Source organism: Callithrix jacchus, chromosome 2, assembly GCF_049354715.1.
Source record: "Callithrix jacchus isolate 240 chromosome 2, calJac240_pri, whole genome shotgun sequence".
In the NCBI taxonomy this organism is placed as follows: domain Eukaryota; kingdom Metazoa; phylum Chordata; class Mammalia; order Primates; family Cebidae; genus Callithrix; species Callithrix jacchus.
Genome location: NC_133503.1, coordinates 156,958,592 through 156,976,492, shown reverse-complemented (window position 1 = coordinate 156,976,492; position 17,901 = coordinate 156,958,592). Strand labels below are relative to the sequence as shown.

The 17,901-nt window shown below is 35.6% G+C and overlaps 1 protein-coding gene across 3 annotated transcripts in view; it reads left to right on the top strand.

Annotated features, from left to right (window-relative positions):
* The window catches only part of ITGA1 (integrin subunit alpha 1), a 168,095-nt gene that overhangs the window by 67,964 nt on the left and 82,230 nt on the right, over nucleotides 1-17,901 (top strand). For all 3 annotated transcript variants that reach the window (XR_004739932.3, XR_013532315.1, XM_035291595.3), the window contains exons 3-6: nucleotides 3,829-3,941; nucleotides 6,716-6,804; nucleotides 6,923-7,034; nucleotides 7,651-7,778. Coding sequence is in view for 1 of the 3 variants with exons in the window: in XM_035291595.3 (XP_035147486.2) it covers nucleotides 3,829-3,941; nucleotides 6,716-6,804; nucleotides 6,923-7,034; nucleotides 7,651-7,778 (442 nt within the window). In the remaining 2 variants the exon portion in view is untranslated. The remainder of the gene's footprint in view (nucleotides 1-3,828; nucleotides 3,942-6,715; nucleotides 6,805-6,922; nucleotides 7,035-7,650; nucleotides 7,779-17,901) is intronic.

Below are 17,901 nucleotides of genomic sequence, written 5' to 3'. Positions count from 1 at the left end.
GTGCTGCCTAGGAATGGTCACTCTTACTCATTTGTAAGACAAACCTCTCCTTCTGGATCCACCCTGTCTACCTACTCAGAGATTCTACTCTCGCTCCTGTGAAATCAGGGTTTCTCTTGTTACCGGTTCTTTCTTGCCATCATTTAGCCATATGCATCTTGCCTCCATGACAAATTTAGACACACCTCAAACCGTTAATGGTTTGTCATTACCGTGGAAGAGAAAAGTCCACATTTATTAACACAGCCCCATCTCCCTCATTTTTAGCCAAGTTACTTGAAATCTGCCACAAACATATAGCTCTCATTCTTGCCTCCTATTCTTTATATTACTTCCTTCTCTGGTTTCTGTGACACCACTGTTTGCTGATTCTCTCTCCCTTTCTGATCACTCTTACCTAGTTTTCTTCCTTTGTTTTTCGAAATCTTAAGTGTTATTTCACCCTCAGATATCAGCATTTAGTGCTCTTCTCAGAATACTTCAAGGTGGTAACATTCCCTTTTAGGGGCTCATCCATGCCCATATCATGCTCATCCACGTTCCATGTGGTTTCTGAGAAGTTCCCCAGCAAGACTGAGCCCACTCGCCTATAGAAGTAACTCATTATCAGTGCATCCTTTCTTGGTCTTTCTTCCTTCCCCGTTTTTTCCCCCATCTCCACACTTCTGCATACTTGGAATTGCCTCCAAAAAAACTTACCTGTACCAAAGTTTTTGTCTTGGATCTGCTTTTGGGGAAATCTAAACAAAGACAGCTTATATCCTAAACGTTTATAGAGTGAGTCCTTCCATCCTCTCTACTTCCTTAATTCAAATCCTCATCTGGATTACTTTAGGAATTCATATCTTGTCCTTTGACTCTAATTTTGTTCCTCTTCAATTTACTCATGAAACTTCAAGCAAATAAAGTTTGTAAATCAAAAAGATCATGTTATACCACTGTTTAAAAGCTTCAGTGGTTTGCAGCTTCCCTCCACATATAATAAATCCAAAGTTCTTAAAGTTAACTATGAGAACATCCATGATCTAGATTCTTTTTACCTCTCTGACCTCAACTTCTACTGCAGTTACACTGATTTACTTGGTGTTTATCAAAGGAGTGGAGTTCTTACTTTTAAGAATTTGCTGAAGTTGTGTCAAGTTCAAACTTATTCAGTATTGCAATAGTACATGTATAGTTGTGTTTCTCTCTCTAATAAGCAAAATAAAAATTGTGTTTTATTCACTTTTATATCATTTTATATCCTCAGGACCTGGCTTAAATGCCCAGCGTGTAAAATGTTGTTAATAAACATTAATTACTCTAACTAGCTTTAAATTAAATACTTTCAATAATTGTAGGCTCATTTTTTTCTAAACTGTTTTTAACTATAAAACTAATTTATTCCATTACATTTTTTAAAACTTTGAAAGTATTAGGAAAAAATAATCATAACCTCATCTATATAATTTTTTATTTTCTTGATGTATTCCCTATTAATCTTTTAACGTAGATGTTAGTTGTTTAATCATCTGAAATAAGTATCTGATAACAATAAGAAGAACTAACATTAGATAGCACATACTATAAGCCAATTACTGTTGTAAGCATTTTATATACATTAACTTATTTAATTTTTTGATGATCATCTGAAATGGATACTTCTGTTATCTCCATTTTATAGATGAAGAAACTAAATCACAGACAGGACAATTGACTTGTCCTAAACCATATAGCTAAGCAAATGGAAAAGCCATAATTAGAACTCATATAGGCTGGCACCAAAGTTCATGCTATGTTTCATTTCATAAATTATTTAATACAAGGGAAGTACTTAGAACACGGCCTAGCACACAGTATAAATTCAATAAATCCTATCTGTTATTATCATTGGTAGTATAATGAACATAGTAATTTGGTATTTTTCACTTTAAATTAGGTCACAGGTTTTCACCAAATTAGATAAATTTTCACTTTGAGTTCAATCATAAGTAATTTTTTATCCTACCATATAATCTTATGAACTACTTTGTAAATAAATGTACAATATGTTATAGAATGATCCTGTAATAGTTTTTATTTACCATATTTCTCTTACTCTTTCATGACTATATATAACACTATGACATTATCTTTGTGCATTGCACTTTTATTTTTGGTCATTTTATTTAGGATAGATTCCCAGAAGTAAAAATTATGCATTAAAGGGTTTGAACATTTTTATAATTCTTTATACATATCAGAAATTGCTTTCCAAAGGCATTATATTAAAACTATGTTTTGGAGTCTATTCAGTAGCTTAGTATCTATGATTGCTATAAAATTTATTTTCATTAATACTAGTATGCCTGAAGGGCTTACACAAAATAAATACCATTCCTTTTCAATATGACAGACTTATAAATATTTAAATTTTCAAAATGTATAACTAATCCATTTGTACCTCAGTGCAACTTCCCATTTCTCCTGCAGGCATTCTTTTTCCATGCCAACATCCCCAACTTTCCCAGCATCTTCTGACAAAATTACCAGACTCCTAACCATCTGAGTCATAGTCTCCTAAATACATTCCATTGTGCCTATGTCCCTCTTAATTTAGAGATTTCAGACATGGCCTGACCAGCACAGAACACAGGGGAGCTATCACTGCTTGACCAGGGCATCTATTTCCAGCAATGCAGACTAAAGTCACATTAGCATTTTTGGCACTAAAATATGCTGTTGCTCATGTTTATGTGCTGTCAACTAAATACCCCATGCCTTTTTCACACAAACTCCTATTAAGTGAGGACTCCTACATCCTGCACTGATATAAATAGTAGTATGCAGTTGAGTTATTTACGTAGGTTCTAAGTAAACTTTATGTTTATTATTTCAGAAAGTTGAGATTCATCTGAATTTCCAAATATGTATGTTGATATACTTACTAAGTATTTTTATTGCCTTGTGGTGCTGATTGATAAGTATTTTTATACTTTCTATATCTTCACTAAAGTATTTAATAAAGTTATAATCTAACACAATCCAAGTACAAAATCTCAGCACATGATTAGAGTCCTGTGGTTGCTAGCAATCAGAGTTTTTGGGCATGGCTACTCAGCCGGCAATAAATAAGCAGCTGTGGATCCACCCAGGTATCTTATTGTTTAACCACTTTCATTCATCCTATTCCTGAAGATATCATGGGAGACTTAAGTGACTTGCTGGAACTAAAATTAGTTGTGATTACATATTTTTTCCATTAATTTCTATTAGAATGGTTTTATAATTCTGTCTAAAAGGAAAGTAAGTGATTTTTAACCCGGATTTCGTAACTATTCTTATTTCCTAAGTGCTTACCAACCTGCACATGCTACTAGTAAATCTTATGATGATCCAATGTTTGTATTTCCTGACTTCTCGATAAAATTATCTATTTATCATGGGAAAAGTCACTTATACTTCCACGTGTGTTTTCTAAGTTAATTTAGTAGCTGACTTAGCCAATAATTATTATTTCAATACCCAAATAAAATGATAACATGATACATAAAATAATAAAGCAAAATCTCTGAGATCTCTCTCCTACATATATGCACACATATATACACGTGTATATGTGTATGTATATACACATATATATGTATATATATGTGTTTACATATATATACATATGTCTATACTTTTAAATCCACATCAGTATGTAAGTAGGCTCTCTGCTTAGTTTAGATAACATTAAATTGCTAACAGCCTATTATCTGATTATGTCTATGAATGTTATTGTCAATTATCTTAGAATTAGTCATAAAGCAACTCATATAAACTGCTTCTCAATGTTCAGAAATGTTTATTGATTTATTTAACTTTCAGGGTGCTTATTGGTTCTCCTTTAGTTGGCCAACCCAAAAACAGAACTGGAGATGTCTATAAGTGTCCAGTTGGGAGAGGTAAATCATTACCTTGCGTAAAGTTGGATCTACCAGGTATGTAAAATCAAAAAATCTGGTCTTAGGCCAAGTGCAGTGGGTCATGCCTGTAATCCCGACTATTTAGAAGGTCAAGGCAGGAGTATTGTTTGAGCCCAGGAGTTTGAGACCAGCCTGGGCAACATGACGAGACCTCATCTGTACAAAAAATACAAAAAATTAGCTGGATGTGATGGTGCACAACTGTAGTCCCAGCTACTCAAGAGGATGAAGTGTGAGAATTGCTTAAGCCCAGGAGTTTGAGACTGCAGTGAACAGTGATTGTGCCACTGTACTCCAGCATGGGTGACAGAGTGTGACTCTCTCTCAAAAGAAAAAAAATCTAGTCTTAAATCATGCCCAGTGTTCTCACTGAAAACAGATTTTAATCAACTCAAGAAAATATCAGAAGTAATCTGTAATCATTTTTCAGTTATCTTTCAAATTCACATAGAATGCCATTTTGATTTCATGTCTTTAATTTGCTTTAGAAAGTCATCAAGGTGAAAGTTAGAATATCTTACTAATTTTATAACTTTTAACTACTTGCATTTTTTAGGATTCTTTCTAATCCAGTGGTAACGTGAAAGAACTTCTCCAAATAAACCTGCCCATCACATTCCCTCCACAAAATTTAACTTAGTGCCTGGTTTTCAAGAGGAAATAGAATTTTAAAAATTGTAATAGATAAATTTAATTTTAAAAGTCAGATAGCACAAGATAAATTTATATTGAAATAGATATATTTCACAGAAATAGTTGAAACATGACTAAAAAATTTCTATTAAAATTATCTAGAAATTAGAACCCTGTCAGTGTTCTATACAATATTACATACCATGGAAATGATTTATTGCCCCACAAGTTTATTTCAGATATTGCATTTTTCAGTTTTCCTTTTTTCAATTTTCTATTTGTTTGTTATTATGAACACTTTTTCTCTTTACGTGCATAAGCATACTTATAATAGCTGCTTTAATATCCTTGACTGATAATTCCAACATCTGGAATACCTCAACATCACTTTCCATTTATTACCTTTTTTTGAGGTTGTGTCACATTTTCCTGTCTGGTCTTATGGGTAGTAATTTTGGATCATAACCTGGATTATATTTTTGAATTACAGGTGTGGAGAATCTAGGTTATATGTGAACAGCCTTAACTTTTTTTTTTATTAGCAGGAAATTTACTTGGCTCAACTCAATTTCTAAGCCTTGACTTTCTTCCAATTAGTAGTTAAAATCTCTATTCAGTTTTTATTTCAGCTGGGCTCTTTGAAATCTACTCTGCATACTTACTATTCAAGTCATCTGGATATTTGGATAAAATATATATCCATATTTTAGAACTGTTCTTTTGTGGCTCTTTTTTCTAAGATATATTACTCTCCTTCTCACTTTGCAGCTGCTGCCGTTGTCCCTAATTACTGTCCTTTTTTTATTCAGTGCAGTAAGACTAGGAGTTCTATTTGAGTTTTAGCCACTGAGTAGGATCTTTCCTCGGTGGGGGGTGAGTTAGAGGTGGGGGACAAAAACAAAACAAAGCACAAAAACAGGAAACCCATCCAGCGCCAATATCTTCCTCTAAGTATGGATTCCCCTCCAGTTTCTGCCGCCTTTCCAGTGCCTTCAGGTGATTGTTTCATGTATATTTTTTACTTTTCCTAGAAATTATAGTTGTGATTTGCAGAGACGTTGTTTTAAAGGAGTTACTCCTACATCACTGGAAATTGGAATAGTTTTAAAATTAGCCTAGAGATTTTAGCCACATCAAGTACAGTAGGGACGTTCTCGCTTTAGTCCCTAATTGTCCCAGGAATGCTTTTCCTGGGTCAGGCTTTGTATGTAAAACTCTAATCCAGATTATTCAAGATCAACGCATATGATTTCCCAGCTCTAGGTGCTCTCAAGGAAAACCAGACTAAACTCTTGGACAAAAGCCATTGCTCAGATCAGGAAGGCCAGCTGACCATTCCAGAATCTCTGCTTCCATTCCCCACTTTAAATCCACATACAGTCTTAACGTGAAAACAACTTCTGGAACAAAGAGTGAGACAAATTTTTCTCAACCTGAATTTTTGCTACTTTCTAGTATTCCACTCTACTAAGCGGAATTTAGAAGTTCTTGTTTTTCCTGTCCAGTCTGATTTTCTTTTTCTTTTCAACGTGAATAGGTGGAACTTCTTGTCAATATTGTCAGGCTGGCATGCTTCTTGCTTCAGGACCCAACATTCCCTTCAGAATGTCAAACGTACTCTCTTCATTGTGCTTCCTTTATCAAAACTTCCTGGACACTGCTCTAATATTCCTCCAGTTTCCTTTGTAAACCTCAGGATGTCCCTGTGATTTTGGAAGTAATAAATAAAAATCTGGTGTTTGAGTTTTCTGATCTTCTAACATTTCCCCTTTTCTTACCAAAAATTGTTTCGTCATTGGTCATTTATGACAAAGTGTACAAGATTACATTATATCTACAGTATTATGAGATTTAAAACTTTGTTTTAATTAGCAAGAACATGCAAAAAGCAATCCCACATTCTCACTGCCCTGCTAGTTCTGCATTCTTTCACAGTTCAGCAAAACTATCTGAAATAGTTTCTGGGACATGAGCCAACTCTTCAGACTTTAGCTTGTTCATTATATCCCTTAAGAATACTTGGAAGACTATTTAGTTGAACCGATAGAAGAATGTGCTATGATATGAGCAAAACAAATAGAATGTCTTAATGAGATGATGCTTAATTTCACTTTGTGAAACTTTTTCACCCTCATAAGATTTTGTTCTATTTTTAGTTAATACATCAATTCCCGATGTCACAGAAGTAAAGGAGAACATGACATTTGGATCAACTTTAGTCACCAACCCAAACGGAGGATTTCTGGTAAGAGCGAAAAGAGTGATGATATTTATTGACAACAGGAGGGCTATCATTTTCAATCTTTGTAAGATCTATTATATTTCAGTCTAATGATTTCTAATTTTAAAACAATTTTTTAAAGGCATGTGGGCCCTTATATGCCTATAGATGTGGACATCTGCATTACACAACTGGAATCTGTTCTGACGTCAGCCCCACATTTCAAGTCGTGAACTCCATTGCCCCTGTACGAGGTACAGATTTTATGCAATGTTCCTGCATGTTTGAAAAGCATAAGCGATGAATAAGACCTATGTATACAAAGGAGCATACCAAAAAGCTTGAAGTATTTTCTTAGCTACCAGTATTACCAAGTTAGGTAAATGTTTGCTTTGCCAGTATATAACAAAACCTGACTTCTATTTTTGGAATTGATATTAATGTAAATAACTTTACAGAGTCATTTTTAAACTTCATAGATAAAGCTATCATGCTGCATATATTTGAAGAGTGAGTCACTTTGAGGAAAGAACTTCCCTTGAGATATGCACAAAAACTGTTTTATAAAAACTGTTACACAAAATTCATATTGAGAAAATTTGCAAAAATAACTCTCATATAATATTAATTAAAATTCAGTAAGTATGAATTTTACTTGATATAGGCCCCACTCCAATTGTTATTGAATGCAATGGATATTTGTATCACCTTTACTTTTTCTAAAACTATTTTTTTATTGCTGAAGCAATGTATCTACTTTGTAGAACATCTGTTCATCTTTTAAAATAAACTTTTAGCCATGAAAGCATTTCATATGCCTCTGGAAAAAAACAGATTCAAAATTTGTGCAATTGACTGCTTTTATTACAGAATGCAGCACTCAACTGGACATAGTCATAGTGCTGGATGGTTCCAACAGCATTTACCCATGGGACAGTGTTACAGCTTTTTTAAATGACCTTCTTGAAAGAATGGACATTGGTCCTAAACAGACACAGGTATGTGATTCTGCGTTTTGATTTCTGTTGTTCAAGACATTAAAATACACAACGTTTTAATAAAATTAAATATTCTGAAAGCAAATTAATCAACAAAACTGAAGTTGAGAATGAATTTTATATCTATTTCCCTGTTCTTATTTCAGATAAAAAGGACATTACTTTAGGCTGTGTTATTTTTTTATTTATTTTTATTTTTTTGAGACAGGGTCTTACTCTGTTGCCCAGGCTGGAGTGCAGTGGTGCAGTCTTGGCTCACTACAACCTTCGCCTCCCAGGCTCAAGCAATTCATATTCCTCAACCTCTCAAGCTGGAATTACAGACAGTCGCCACCACACCTGGCTAATTTTTTTAAAAGTTGTAACAGAGATGGGGTTTAGTCACATTGGCCAGGCTGGTCTCAAACTCCTAGCCTCTAGTTGATCCACCTGCCTCTGCCTCTCCAAGTGTTGGTATTGTAGGTGTGAGTCACTCTGCCCAACCTAGGCTGTGTTATTTTCTAAACAGAAAATATTATACAAGCTGACATTATTATTGCACCTGGAAAATAACTCCTATAGATTTCTATAAACTCATAATTTAATTCTTACTTAAAACTTGTATAGCCATTTTGGGTAATATCAGAGCAGGGTGTCAGAGTTTGTAGAAACCAATCTGACAGCCCAAAGAACCCATCACCTTATAATCTCTCATCTCATATTATGTAAATAAGTTAGTAATTGACCAGCGCATACTACTTAAGTCTGATGTCCTCTCTGTTAATCATTTCTTTTCCCTAAGTTAAAAGCAAATGCCCTTGACTCTCTCTGTATTAAGTCAACTTGTAGTTTGACTATAATATCTATTCAATATATATTTCTAAATAGATATTAATACCTATTAATACCTATTAATCTAAATTAATAGATATTAATTATCTATTAATTAATATCTATTTCTAAACACATCTCCTTTATTGCCACTAAATGAAGTGGAACTTCTCACACAGCGTTCCCATTTTAGATTCTGAGTGTAATTTCATTAAATTTAATTAAATACTTGTGATTGATTTAATGTTCACTAAATTTATATGGGCATATATCTTAAAATACAGAGTAGACATAATGGATCACAGACAAATAAAATGTCTTGAGGTCAGGAATTAGCCCTAGAATCAGAGCCTAAAAGGTGGTTATATGGTTTAGAGGTCGTGGAAAGCATAGGAGACTTTAAAATTGTAGTACTGCAATCTGTATAGTGATCTTCTTTTTTTCTTTCCTGAGGGCTTTACTTTGGTAGAAATTTCTGAGGCACTGAAAAAGCAGTCTGACTGCATTAATGTTTGCCGCATTCACATTAAATTTGGAACATAATACGTGCACACATATATACATACATGTGTCTGCAGTCTGGATGGGTCTGTTTATATTTATGTCTCTCTTCATAAGATGGTGGTTGAAAATTTCAAATTTGAACTCAAACCTCAAAGTGAAATGCATTGCATTCCAAGGCTGAATAGGTCTCTGTAGAAAGTGAGTGGAAGGGTAAGAGTGGGTGTATCCTATTGGACAATAGAGAACTTCTTAAAGTCAGTGTAAAATTATTAAAAATGAATGGGCTTTTACGTGTCACAAAAACGTAAATTTCTCTGGAAATGACTTATTTGCAACTGACCTTCTCAAGTGAAATTACTAGTGGATGGTAGGAGACCTTTCATCTCTTCTTGCTACAGGGTACAGGGCAGCCTGCATCTTAACAGACCTGCTCCAGGATAAGACTTGCTCTTCCTCCCGGCACATGTTCCACATGGACCTCTTTTTTCCCCTTCTGAGGACCACTCTCCCTTCCTTCTTTCCTTTCTTCCCCTATCCCTTCTCTCACCAATAAGATAGCACAGAGCCATACAATTAAGCTGAAAAGAATCTTACAGGTCATTTGGCCCCAAACCTCAGTTTATGAAGGAGACATGAGAGGGTGACTTGTTTAAGGTCTTCCTGCTTGCTGATGGCAGATCAGAACACACAGCTCTTTTATTGTAGTCCAGTTTGTTGTTTTTCTTTCTGAGAGCTCTACTTCTAGAGAAGCTTCAGAGCAGGTTCCGTCTAATGCCCCTAAATTGTAGATTTCAATTCCTTTCCATCTCATGAGGATGACTGTCCTCATCCTTCCTCAGGCAGCCTCTTGGCTGAAACCATGCTATGCTTGGCGATGCTTCTTTCCCTGCAGTAACACACCTGACATGAAATGGCTTGTGTTCCTGTCTTCTCTACTCTTGCCCATAATGTGCTTTCTTTCCTTCTGGTTTTGTCTTTCCCATTCTGCCTTCTTATCCATTTTTTCCTTCCAAAACTAGTAATATTCTTGAAATATTTTTAAAATTTTATTATACAGCCATCTAAACATTTTATTTTACCTTTACATTCACTTATGTATATTACTCTAAAAAATTAATTTATTTGTAGCTATTTGTAAAAATCAGTGCAGCTGTGACGTGTCTGAAGTTGGTCCAGAACTTCAGAAAGAAAATCCACAAGGCTATTTTAGAATATTACAGTTTCTGTGAAGATCTATGCCAGTGACTCCATTTTGTAAATAAATAACAGTCAGTTGCTTATATGTTCAACCTATTCTTCTGCAATTTTGATGTTTTCCAGTTAGAACTATAATTAATTTACATTTCTATGGTGAGAGTCCTAAAAGAGGAGCTTTTCTGCCTCTCCACCAGAGGAATTCTCATATGCCAGGGTGGGCAACATGAAATTATATGTCTTTCCTGGAGGAACAATGACTCTATTCAGACAAATACAGGAGGGCCCTTGGGGTCCAAATGCTACCAGTGAATGGGAGAAAAATGAACTTACCCTGAGGCAGAAGAGTTCAGTTACATTTACTCAGATCTAGGACCTCATTCCACGGAGAAGAATATTTCTGAATGAAACACTGTGCACAGTGTCGCTTATCGTGTCTTCTGACTTCATCCAAGGGAACCTGCTTTTTAAAGAAAGGAGCTGATTATATTTCTGAATTTTATGTCACATCTTGCTTGCATCATTGATGGTGGAGCTTTACCATATGCATTTATTCATTTATCCAGATATGTGTACTGAGGGCTTGCTACATTCCAGACTCTATCCTATAGTTTGGGTAATAGTGGGGAAGAAGTCAGACAAGGCTGCTGCCTTAATGGCGTGCTTCTGTCTAATGCAGTGTTTCTCCAAATGTGGCTCCTGGAATTTCTGCTTCCAAATCACTGGGAAGCTTGAATTATACTCCAGATTTCAAAATCAGAATCTCTGAGAGTAATTCTATAGAGTCTGAATTATATATAAGCAACTTATTTTTATTTTTATTTTTTGAGACAGAGTTCCCTCTCTCGCCCAGGTTGTAGTGTAATAGCATAATCTTGACTCACTGCAACCTCTGCCTCCCAGGTTCAAGCAGTCCTCTGCCTCAGCTGGGATTACCAGCATGTACCACCATGCCCAGCTAATTTATTTGTTTATTTTTTTTGAGACAGAGTCTTGCTCTATCACCCAGGCTGGAATGCAGTGGCGCCATCTCAGTTCACTGCAACCTCTGCCTCTTGGGTTCAAGCAGTCCTCTGCCTCAGCCTCCCAAGTAGCTGAGATTACAGGCACCTACCAGCACGCCTAGCTGATTTTTTATTTATTTTTTATTTATTTATTTATTTTAGTAGAGATGAGGTTTCACCATATTGGCCAGGCTGGTCTTGAAATCCTGACCTCGTGATCCTTCCACCTCGGCCTCCCCAAGTGCTAGAATTACAGGCATGAGCCACTGCACCTGGCCCCATATGATTCTTAAACAGATTAAAGTTTGAGAAACACTGGACTAAGACATAATTATTATATTGGTGTGAGTGTGTGTGTGTGTTTGTGTGTATCTGTATGTATGTGTGCATGTGTGTGTGTGTATCTGTCTGTCTATCTGTATTTGCTGCATACTGTAGTTAATAGGCACTTCAAGAGCAAAGGCTGTCTCATCTTCTTACCCTCGTCAATGGCCAGCCCAATGCTTTACTGTAGCATAGTAAGCCTTCAGTGAGCACTTGTTGAGGAAATGTTAGTAACATAAGGAGTCCAGTTCTGTATTTTTCTCTGATTATTGGACACTTAATGGGTCTTTTTTTCTATAACTGGTATTTAAAAAATTATTTTAACCATATTACTTTATACTTTATTCCCCAGTGTTCAATCTTTTCTAATCTTTTTTTTTTCTATTTTGGCTTATGTTACATCAGTGACTAATTTCATAAATAATTCTCTTAATAAAAGAGATTAAAAGGACATATTTACCAAGCCATTGCTTTTGCTAAACCACATTTAATAGAGTTTTAAGTACAATGCATGTAAACTATTTTTAAAGTTTGATAATCTTTCAGTGGATTCAGAAAAGAAATCCTGTCATAAAAAATTTGGAAAGATATTTCCTCTTCAAAGAAAATATGTACTGAAAAGCATGCTTGTCTTTCATGTAGTCTTACAGTAATTCTGTTCAAAAAACAGTTTGACAACCAATTCTTTTCCTTGATTGGTTGCTAATGTAATTTAAATCCATTTGATTTTTTTGTTTGTTTTTATTTTTGTTTCTTTTAATGAAAGCATTCAATTCCACCCTATGATTGGCAGAATTAGCTTGTGGAATTTATTCTCCCCTTTACATATTCTCTCTATGTCCATTTCTGAAAGAAACAGATATAAAAATGATCTGCGACAAGGATTACCCAGAGGAAGGTACAAAACATAGAAAGCAAAGAGCTGGACAGAGAATTTTTAGACTCTACATTCATACCAAATTTCTAAAAGACTCTGAATGTAGTTGATAATATTTGTTAAGAGGACTTCTCTGTAGGAAGAGCCTACTCAGAAAGTCTTCGGTGGGGTCACACAACAATCTTGGTATGTGTATACTAGAATTGAGACATACAGTTGATTGACTAATGCCTAACTCCTGCCTGAATTATCAGGGTATGACGGCAGCTGTTATGTCTAACTGCTGACAGACAAGTCAGAGCAGAGGTCACTGCACTGGAGTGAGCCTGCATCTCCAGAGATTGTTAGAATGGGTATTCAAAAGCAAGAGCCAGCATGAGGTCATGTCAGGACCTGTTGGTCATGATTACCGGAAATGAGTGGCTGCCTCTGCAGAGAAAGCAGAAGATCTCTAATTCTTAGGGACTGAGGCAGTGGGATGCATTCACTCAGCGCAAGGATGTAGGTAAGACGTCTCAGTGAAGGGAGTTCTCCAAAGAACCATTGAAAAAGTTGTAAGTGCCTATTAGGACCTGATTTATCTTACGATAATACCAATGCAGTAATAATTTCTCTGTCCTTATTCATCTTCCCTACCTTTGTCCCTGGAGAAGTCAGAAATCATAGTTAGCAATCTAAGTGAAAACAAGTAGGAAAACAACCAGCGATGTATCTTCCTCAGCCACAGGCCTCTTAGCGTTTGTAAGCCCTTAGTAGAAGTAGTAGTGAAGATTTAACTACAAATGCACTTTGGTGTTTCACCTTGTTGGTTTCCTTCAGAGAGAACCAAATAAAACTATTACTATTTTGATCTTCTTTTCTTTCTAGCCTACAAATACAGCAAATTCATGTGGTACAGCCTAAATTAAAATATATAACTTTTTAAATTAATAGACATTTAAAACTAAGAATTAAAAAAATTCCTAAGATCTTTCAATTTAGGGGTGGCAAAATACTTCATTTTGAATAAGCTTTAAAGGGATGGTGAGCCACAAATAAAGACTGTATTCTAACTACACCTCCTGTGTTTTTGTTTGCTATATTGATTATTACACACGGTACAATAGATTGAATATGATTCCTATTTTCTGCAGTCATAGCTTTGTCATTTAGTAATTATAAGCAATAAAAGGCAGAGTCCAAGATATGAAACATTTCTCAAAGTAATTGTCACCTCCAAAACACAAAAATAAAAAAAAAGAAAAGAAGGAAAGAAAGAGAGAAAGAAAAAAGGAAGAGAAGAAAGAAAGAGAGAAAGAAAGAAACTTACATTAAGTTTCACGTTAACAATTTAGTGTAGGTTAGGGAAATACAACACAATGATGGAAACATTTACTCTAAATAGTTACTCAAAATCCATTCTGTGCAGGCCAATTAAGACTTTTGCAAGCATAGTCAAGGAATTTTGTCAACCAATTTTTTACCCAAGACAGAGTAAAGGCTATAAAATTGCCTTTTAAAAAACACCTATAAAAACAAACCTGAAACACTCTGAGCTTGCCATAAAAAATATGATGGTATAAACATTATGGAGGTCTTATTGATACTCAATACCTAAACATAACTTTGCTTTTAATAATAAATGAAAAGAATATAAATATGTCAAATATGAGTGCATTACCCTAAATAAAGCCAGTAAATTGTGAGGCTTGATATAAAAGTGAAATATACTAATGGAACAATGTCTAGATCGTTCACATCAAAAGTGTAGCATAGCATTAAACCAGGCAAAATGAAAGAGAGAAATTAATTAAATTTTAAGAATATTATTTATCTTTCTTTTTACTGCTGATTTTATAGCCATTTCCCTAGAAGTCTTAAATCTGGGGACTGATTCATTGTTTTTAGGTCTGAAAGGAAACCTGACAGAGCCATACAGCCATACCCTTGTCAGTCTGGCTACAGTTTCCAAATGTGGTGTAGGGAATGAGGTGAATCTGCTCTCTCTAACTAGCCTCTGGTCTCCATGCTCCTACCCCTCCAGGCATCAGGCTCTAGAATAATCATTCCAAAGTAAGTTCAGAGCATTTCCCTGAATAAAAAAAAAAAAACAACAAACAAACAAACAACTCCTCTTGTTGCCTGCTAAATAACATCTAAGCTCTCTAGTGAACTAACTGACATCTCACCACCTGGCCCAGTCACTCCTCATGCATCCTGCTTCCCCTTATGCCCACCTCAGTCCTTGTTTTTGAGACACAGTTTCACTCTTGTTGCAAGCTGGAGTTCAGTGTCACGATCTCGGTTCACTGCAACCTCCACCTCCTGGGTTCAAGCAATTCTCCTGCCTCAGCCTCCCGAGTAGCTTGCCCTTCATCCATTCCTGGGCTCTTGCTTTCCTTGTTCACAAAGGGCTGTGCTCGTGTTATTTGCTTTTCCTGGGATGCCCTGCTCCATCTCCAGTCCTATATGCTAGGAGAACTTCAAATGTCACTTTCTCTGTAATTTTCTATGATTATCCTACCCACTCTTCTTGAGAAAAATGCCTTTCCTGCCTGTGTTCCCATAGCATCTGTACTGTGAGAGCGTAGTTCCTTTCTGCTCTTATCACTCAGAAGCATTGCTGTTTGTTTTATGGGTCTGTCTCTCCTAGTAAATTGTGAATCCCATGATGACAGAATTGTGCCTTAATCCTTTCATTTATGGAAGATAGCAGAGTTTTATGTGTTCCTAGCATGTGACATTAGCCATTTATGTTGGAAAAATGGGAGTTTTTGAATTTTTACCTTCTTGTGTATAAAAAAACTTTGTTTTAGTGACCTCTTTCCCTTACTCTGCTTCACGAAGTCAGAATGGTCCACTGCGCTGGAAGGTACTTGCTTAAGAGGGATTCCCCTGGACAATCCTTTACATTTTATTTCAGTCTTTTCTTTGCAGGTGTTTACTCATCTAGCCCATTCCCCTCAGCCCTAGTTTCTTCTATAGCTCTCTCCCTTCTCCACAAACACAGTGAATTAACTTTGTTTTAACCTCTCCTATCCTTGCATTTTTGAGCCTAGGTCACTTTCATTGTAGCGCCTTCCATAAAGCAAGAGGCCAGATAAATACACCCTTTTTCCTTGTTGACCATTGCACTCCAGTCTGGGCAACAACAGCGAAACTCAGTCTCAAAAAAAAAAACAAACCCTTTTTCTAGAAGCTGTATCTATTATCTATCAACTGTATTATGTTTCTAAACACTTGTTTCCTTAGGAAATGACCATCTACCTTTGAATCAGTCCCATTTATCTCCCTCTTTATAGTGACAAAATGTTAAACCTAGCCTCTGCTAACATAACTTCAGAATGGTTTGTGTTTACAGCTAACTGGGATTGTAGCCTGTATTCTCACTACATTCATATCCTGACTTAGTCACACTGGAAGTACGTTGTAGGGTAGGGCTTTGTAGCATAGTTTGATAAAAGGAAATATACATGGGGCAGACATAAAGCCTGAGCTCTTTTCATATTAAGCAATTGTGCATCTTACAGAAACACATGAAAAAAGCCTAATTGTTTTACCTTGTCATTACTTCTCTAAGAAACCACTGACTTGGTAATATTAGTTGTTGAATGAAAACCCAAAAACTTAGCTCATCCTGGCATTCAAATTTGGGTGCTGGTATAACCCTGACTTAACAATAGAAGATAATATAATTATTAATGATTCATAACTCCATTCCTTCATAGCTCTTTCACTAAATATACTTACTCTAGTTTACTTTTTGTTGCTATAACAAAATACCCAAGATTGAATAATTTGAAAAAAAAAAAAAGGTGGGTTATTTAGCCCATGATTCTGGAGGCTGGAAGGGCCCAGATAGGGTGGATGCAGCTGGTCGGCTTCTGGTGAGGGTCTTGGGCTTGTGTCATAACATGGTGGAGAAACAGGAAGGGAAGCAACCATGTACAAAAAGACTAAACACAAGAGGCAGCCTTGCTTTATAACAATCTGCTCTCTCGCAGTAACTAATCCAGTCCCACAAGAATTAGAACCCACTCCTGTGATAAAGTCCCTCTTTATCACAACCTAATTGCCTCTTGAAGGCACCACCTCCTAACACCACTCCACTGGAGACCAAGCCTCAACATTTGGTGTTTTGGTTGGAACAAACCATATTCAAACCTTGGAACAAACCATATTCAAACCATAGCAGAACTTCATAGCTGCTTTAGACACTTCTTTTTCTTAAACTCTCTTAAGTCTTAAACATGACTTTCAGTTTCACAAAAGACTAATCCAAAAGGCCCCTTTTTCAGTGTTTTCTGATAGTGTCCTTCCTTTCATGTTCTCACGTTCACTTTTCTCCCTCTTTCTTCTCTACCCCCTAAAGAAATGAAGTCACTGGATAATTAATTTGTTTTCATTGAGCAGATATTTATAAAGTGTCTGGTTGATCAAGTATTGTTAGGTGTCAAAATCAATAAAGAAAAATCACTGAAATGTTGTTTCTGATCTGAAAATCTTCCAACTTAAAAATGAGGTCAAATCATATATTGGGACAGTTACAATGCACGATGGTATGTCATAAATATAATGAAGGTGAATTTAACACACAGAACAATTAGTTGATCTTGACAAGTAAGTGACTCTTACTGTGGTAGAACAATGTTTACCAGTCTATGTTGAATATGATCCTCACAAAAATATTACTTTAAATAGGAATAAAATATACCTGGTCTTCCAATTAGTAATCCACAATACATGTTTTTAAATTAAAGACCCTGAGAATACTTTCAAAAGAGTTTGCTTATAAGTCTAAGTAGAACAAGTGGAGATAGGAGTAAGAGAAAACCTTACTCTTTTGCACCATTTGCAATTTGTGACAGTTTCCATAGTGATAAGAGAAAGGTAGAGATGGGGAGGAGTCTGCTTTAAAAATATATATAACTTTATTTTACTCATTGTTTTCCAAAATTATTTCACCATAGAATTCAGTTTTAAAATCACACTTAGTAACATACAAATGGGTGCTAGTATTCCCTGGGGAAAAAAAAAGTGTGTGGATATTTGGTCTGGGGCTTGCCCGAAAAAATAATTTTAAAGCTCATATTTAAGTGGAATGTTCTAATAAGTGTTACAAAACTCTTGTTCATGTAACAAAATTGATAGCTAATTGTGTACCTGATTTATGCCACACCCTGAATCAGCTTTCAGGTATCTCTGGCCTTAGATTGTAATTATCTGCCCATCTATTTATTTTGTTCTATTTAATCAAGAGGTTTAAATCACATCTCCCAGGAGGTAAATGTATCCTTTTCAGTTGCCTTTGAAAAGGTATTTTCCTTCTGCATGTGACTCCTCATCCCCCTTGGTATTACAAGAGACTGCTGTTCCTGTATTCATCTACTCTTTTGCTGATACCATAAACTGTTTTCTTTACAATCTCTGG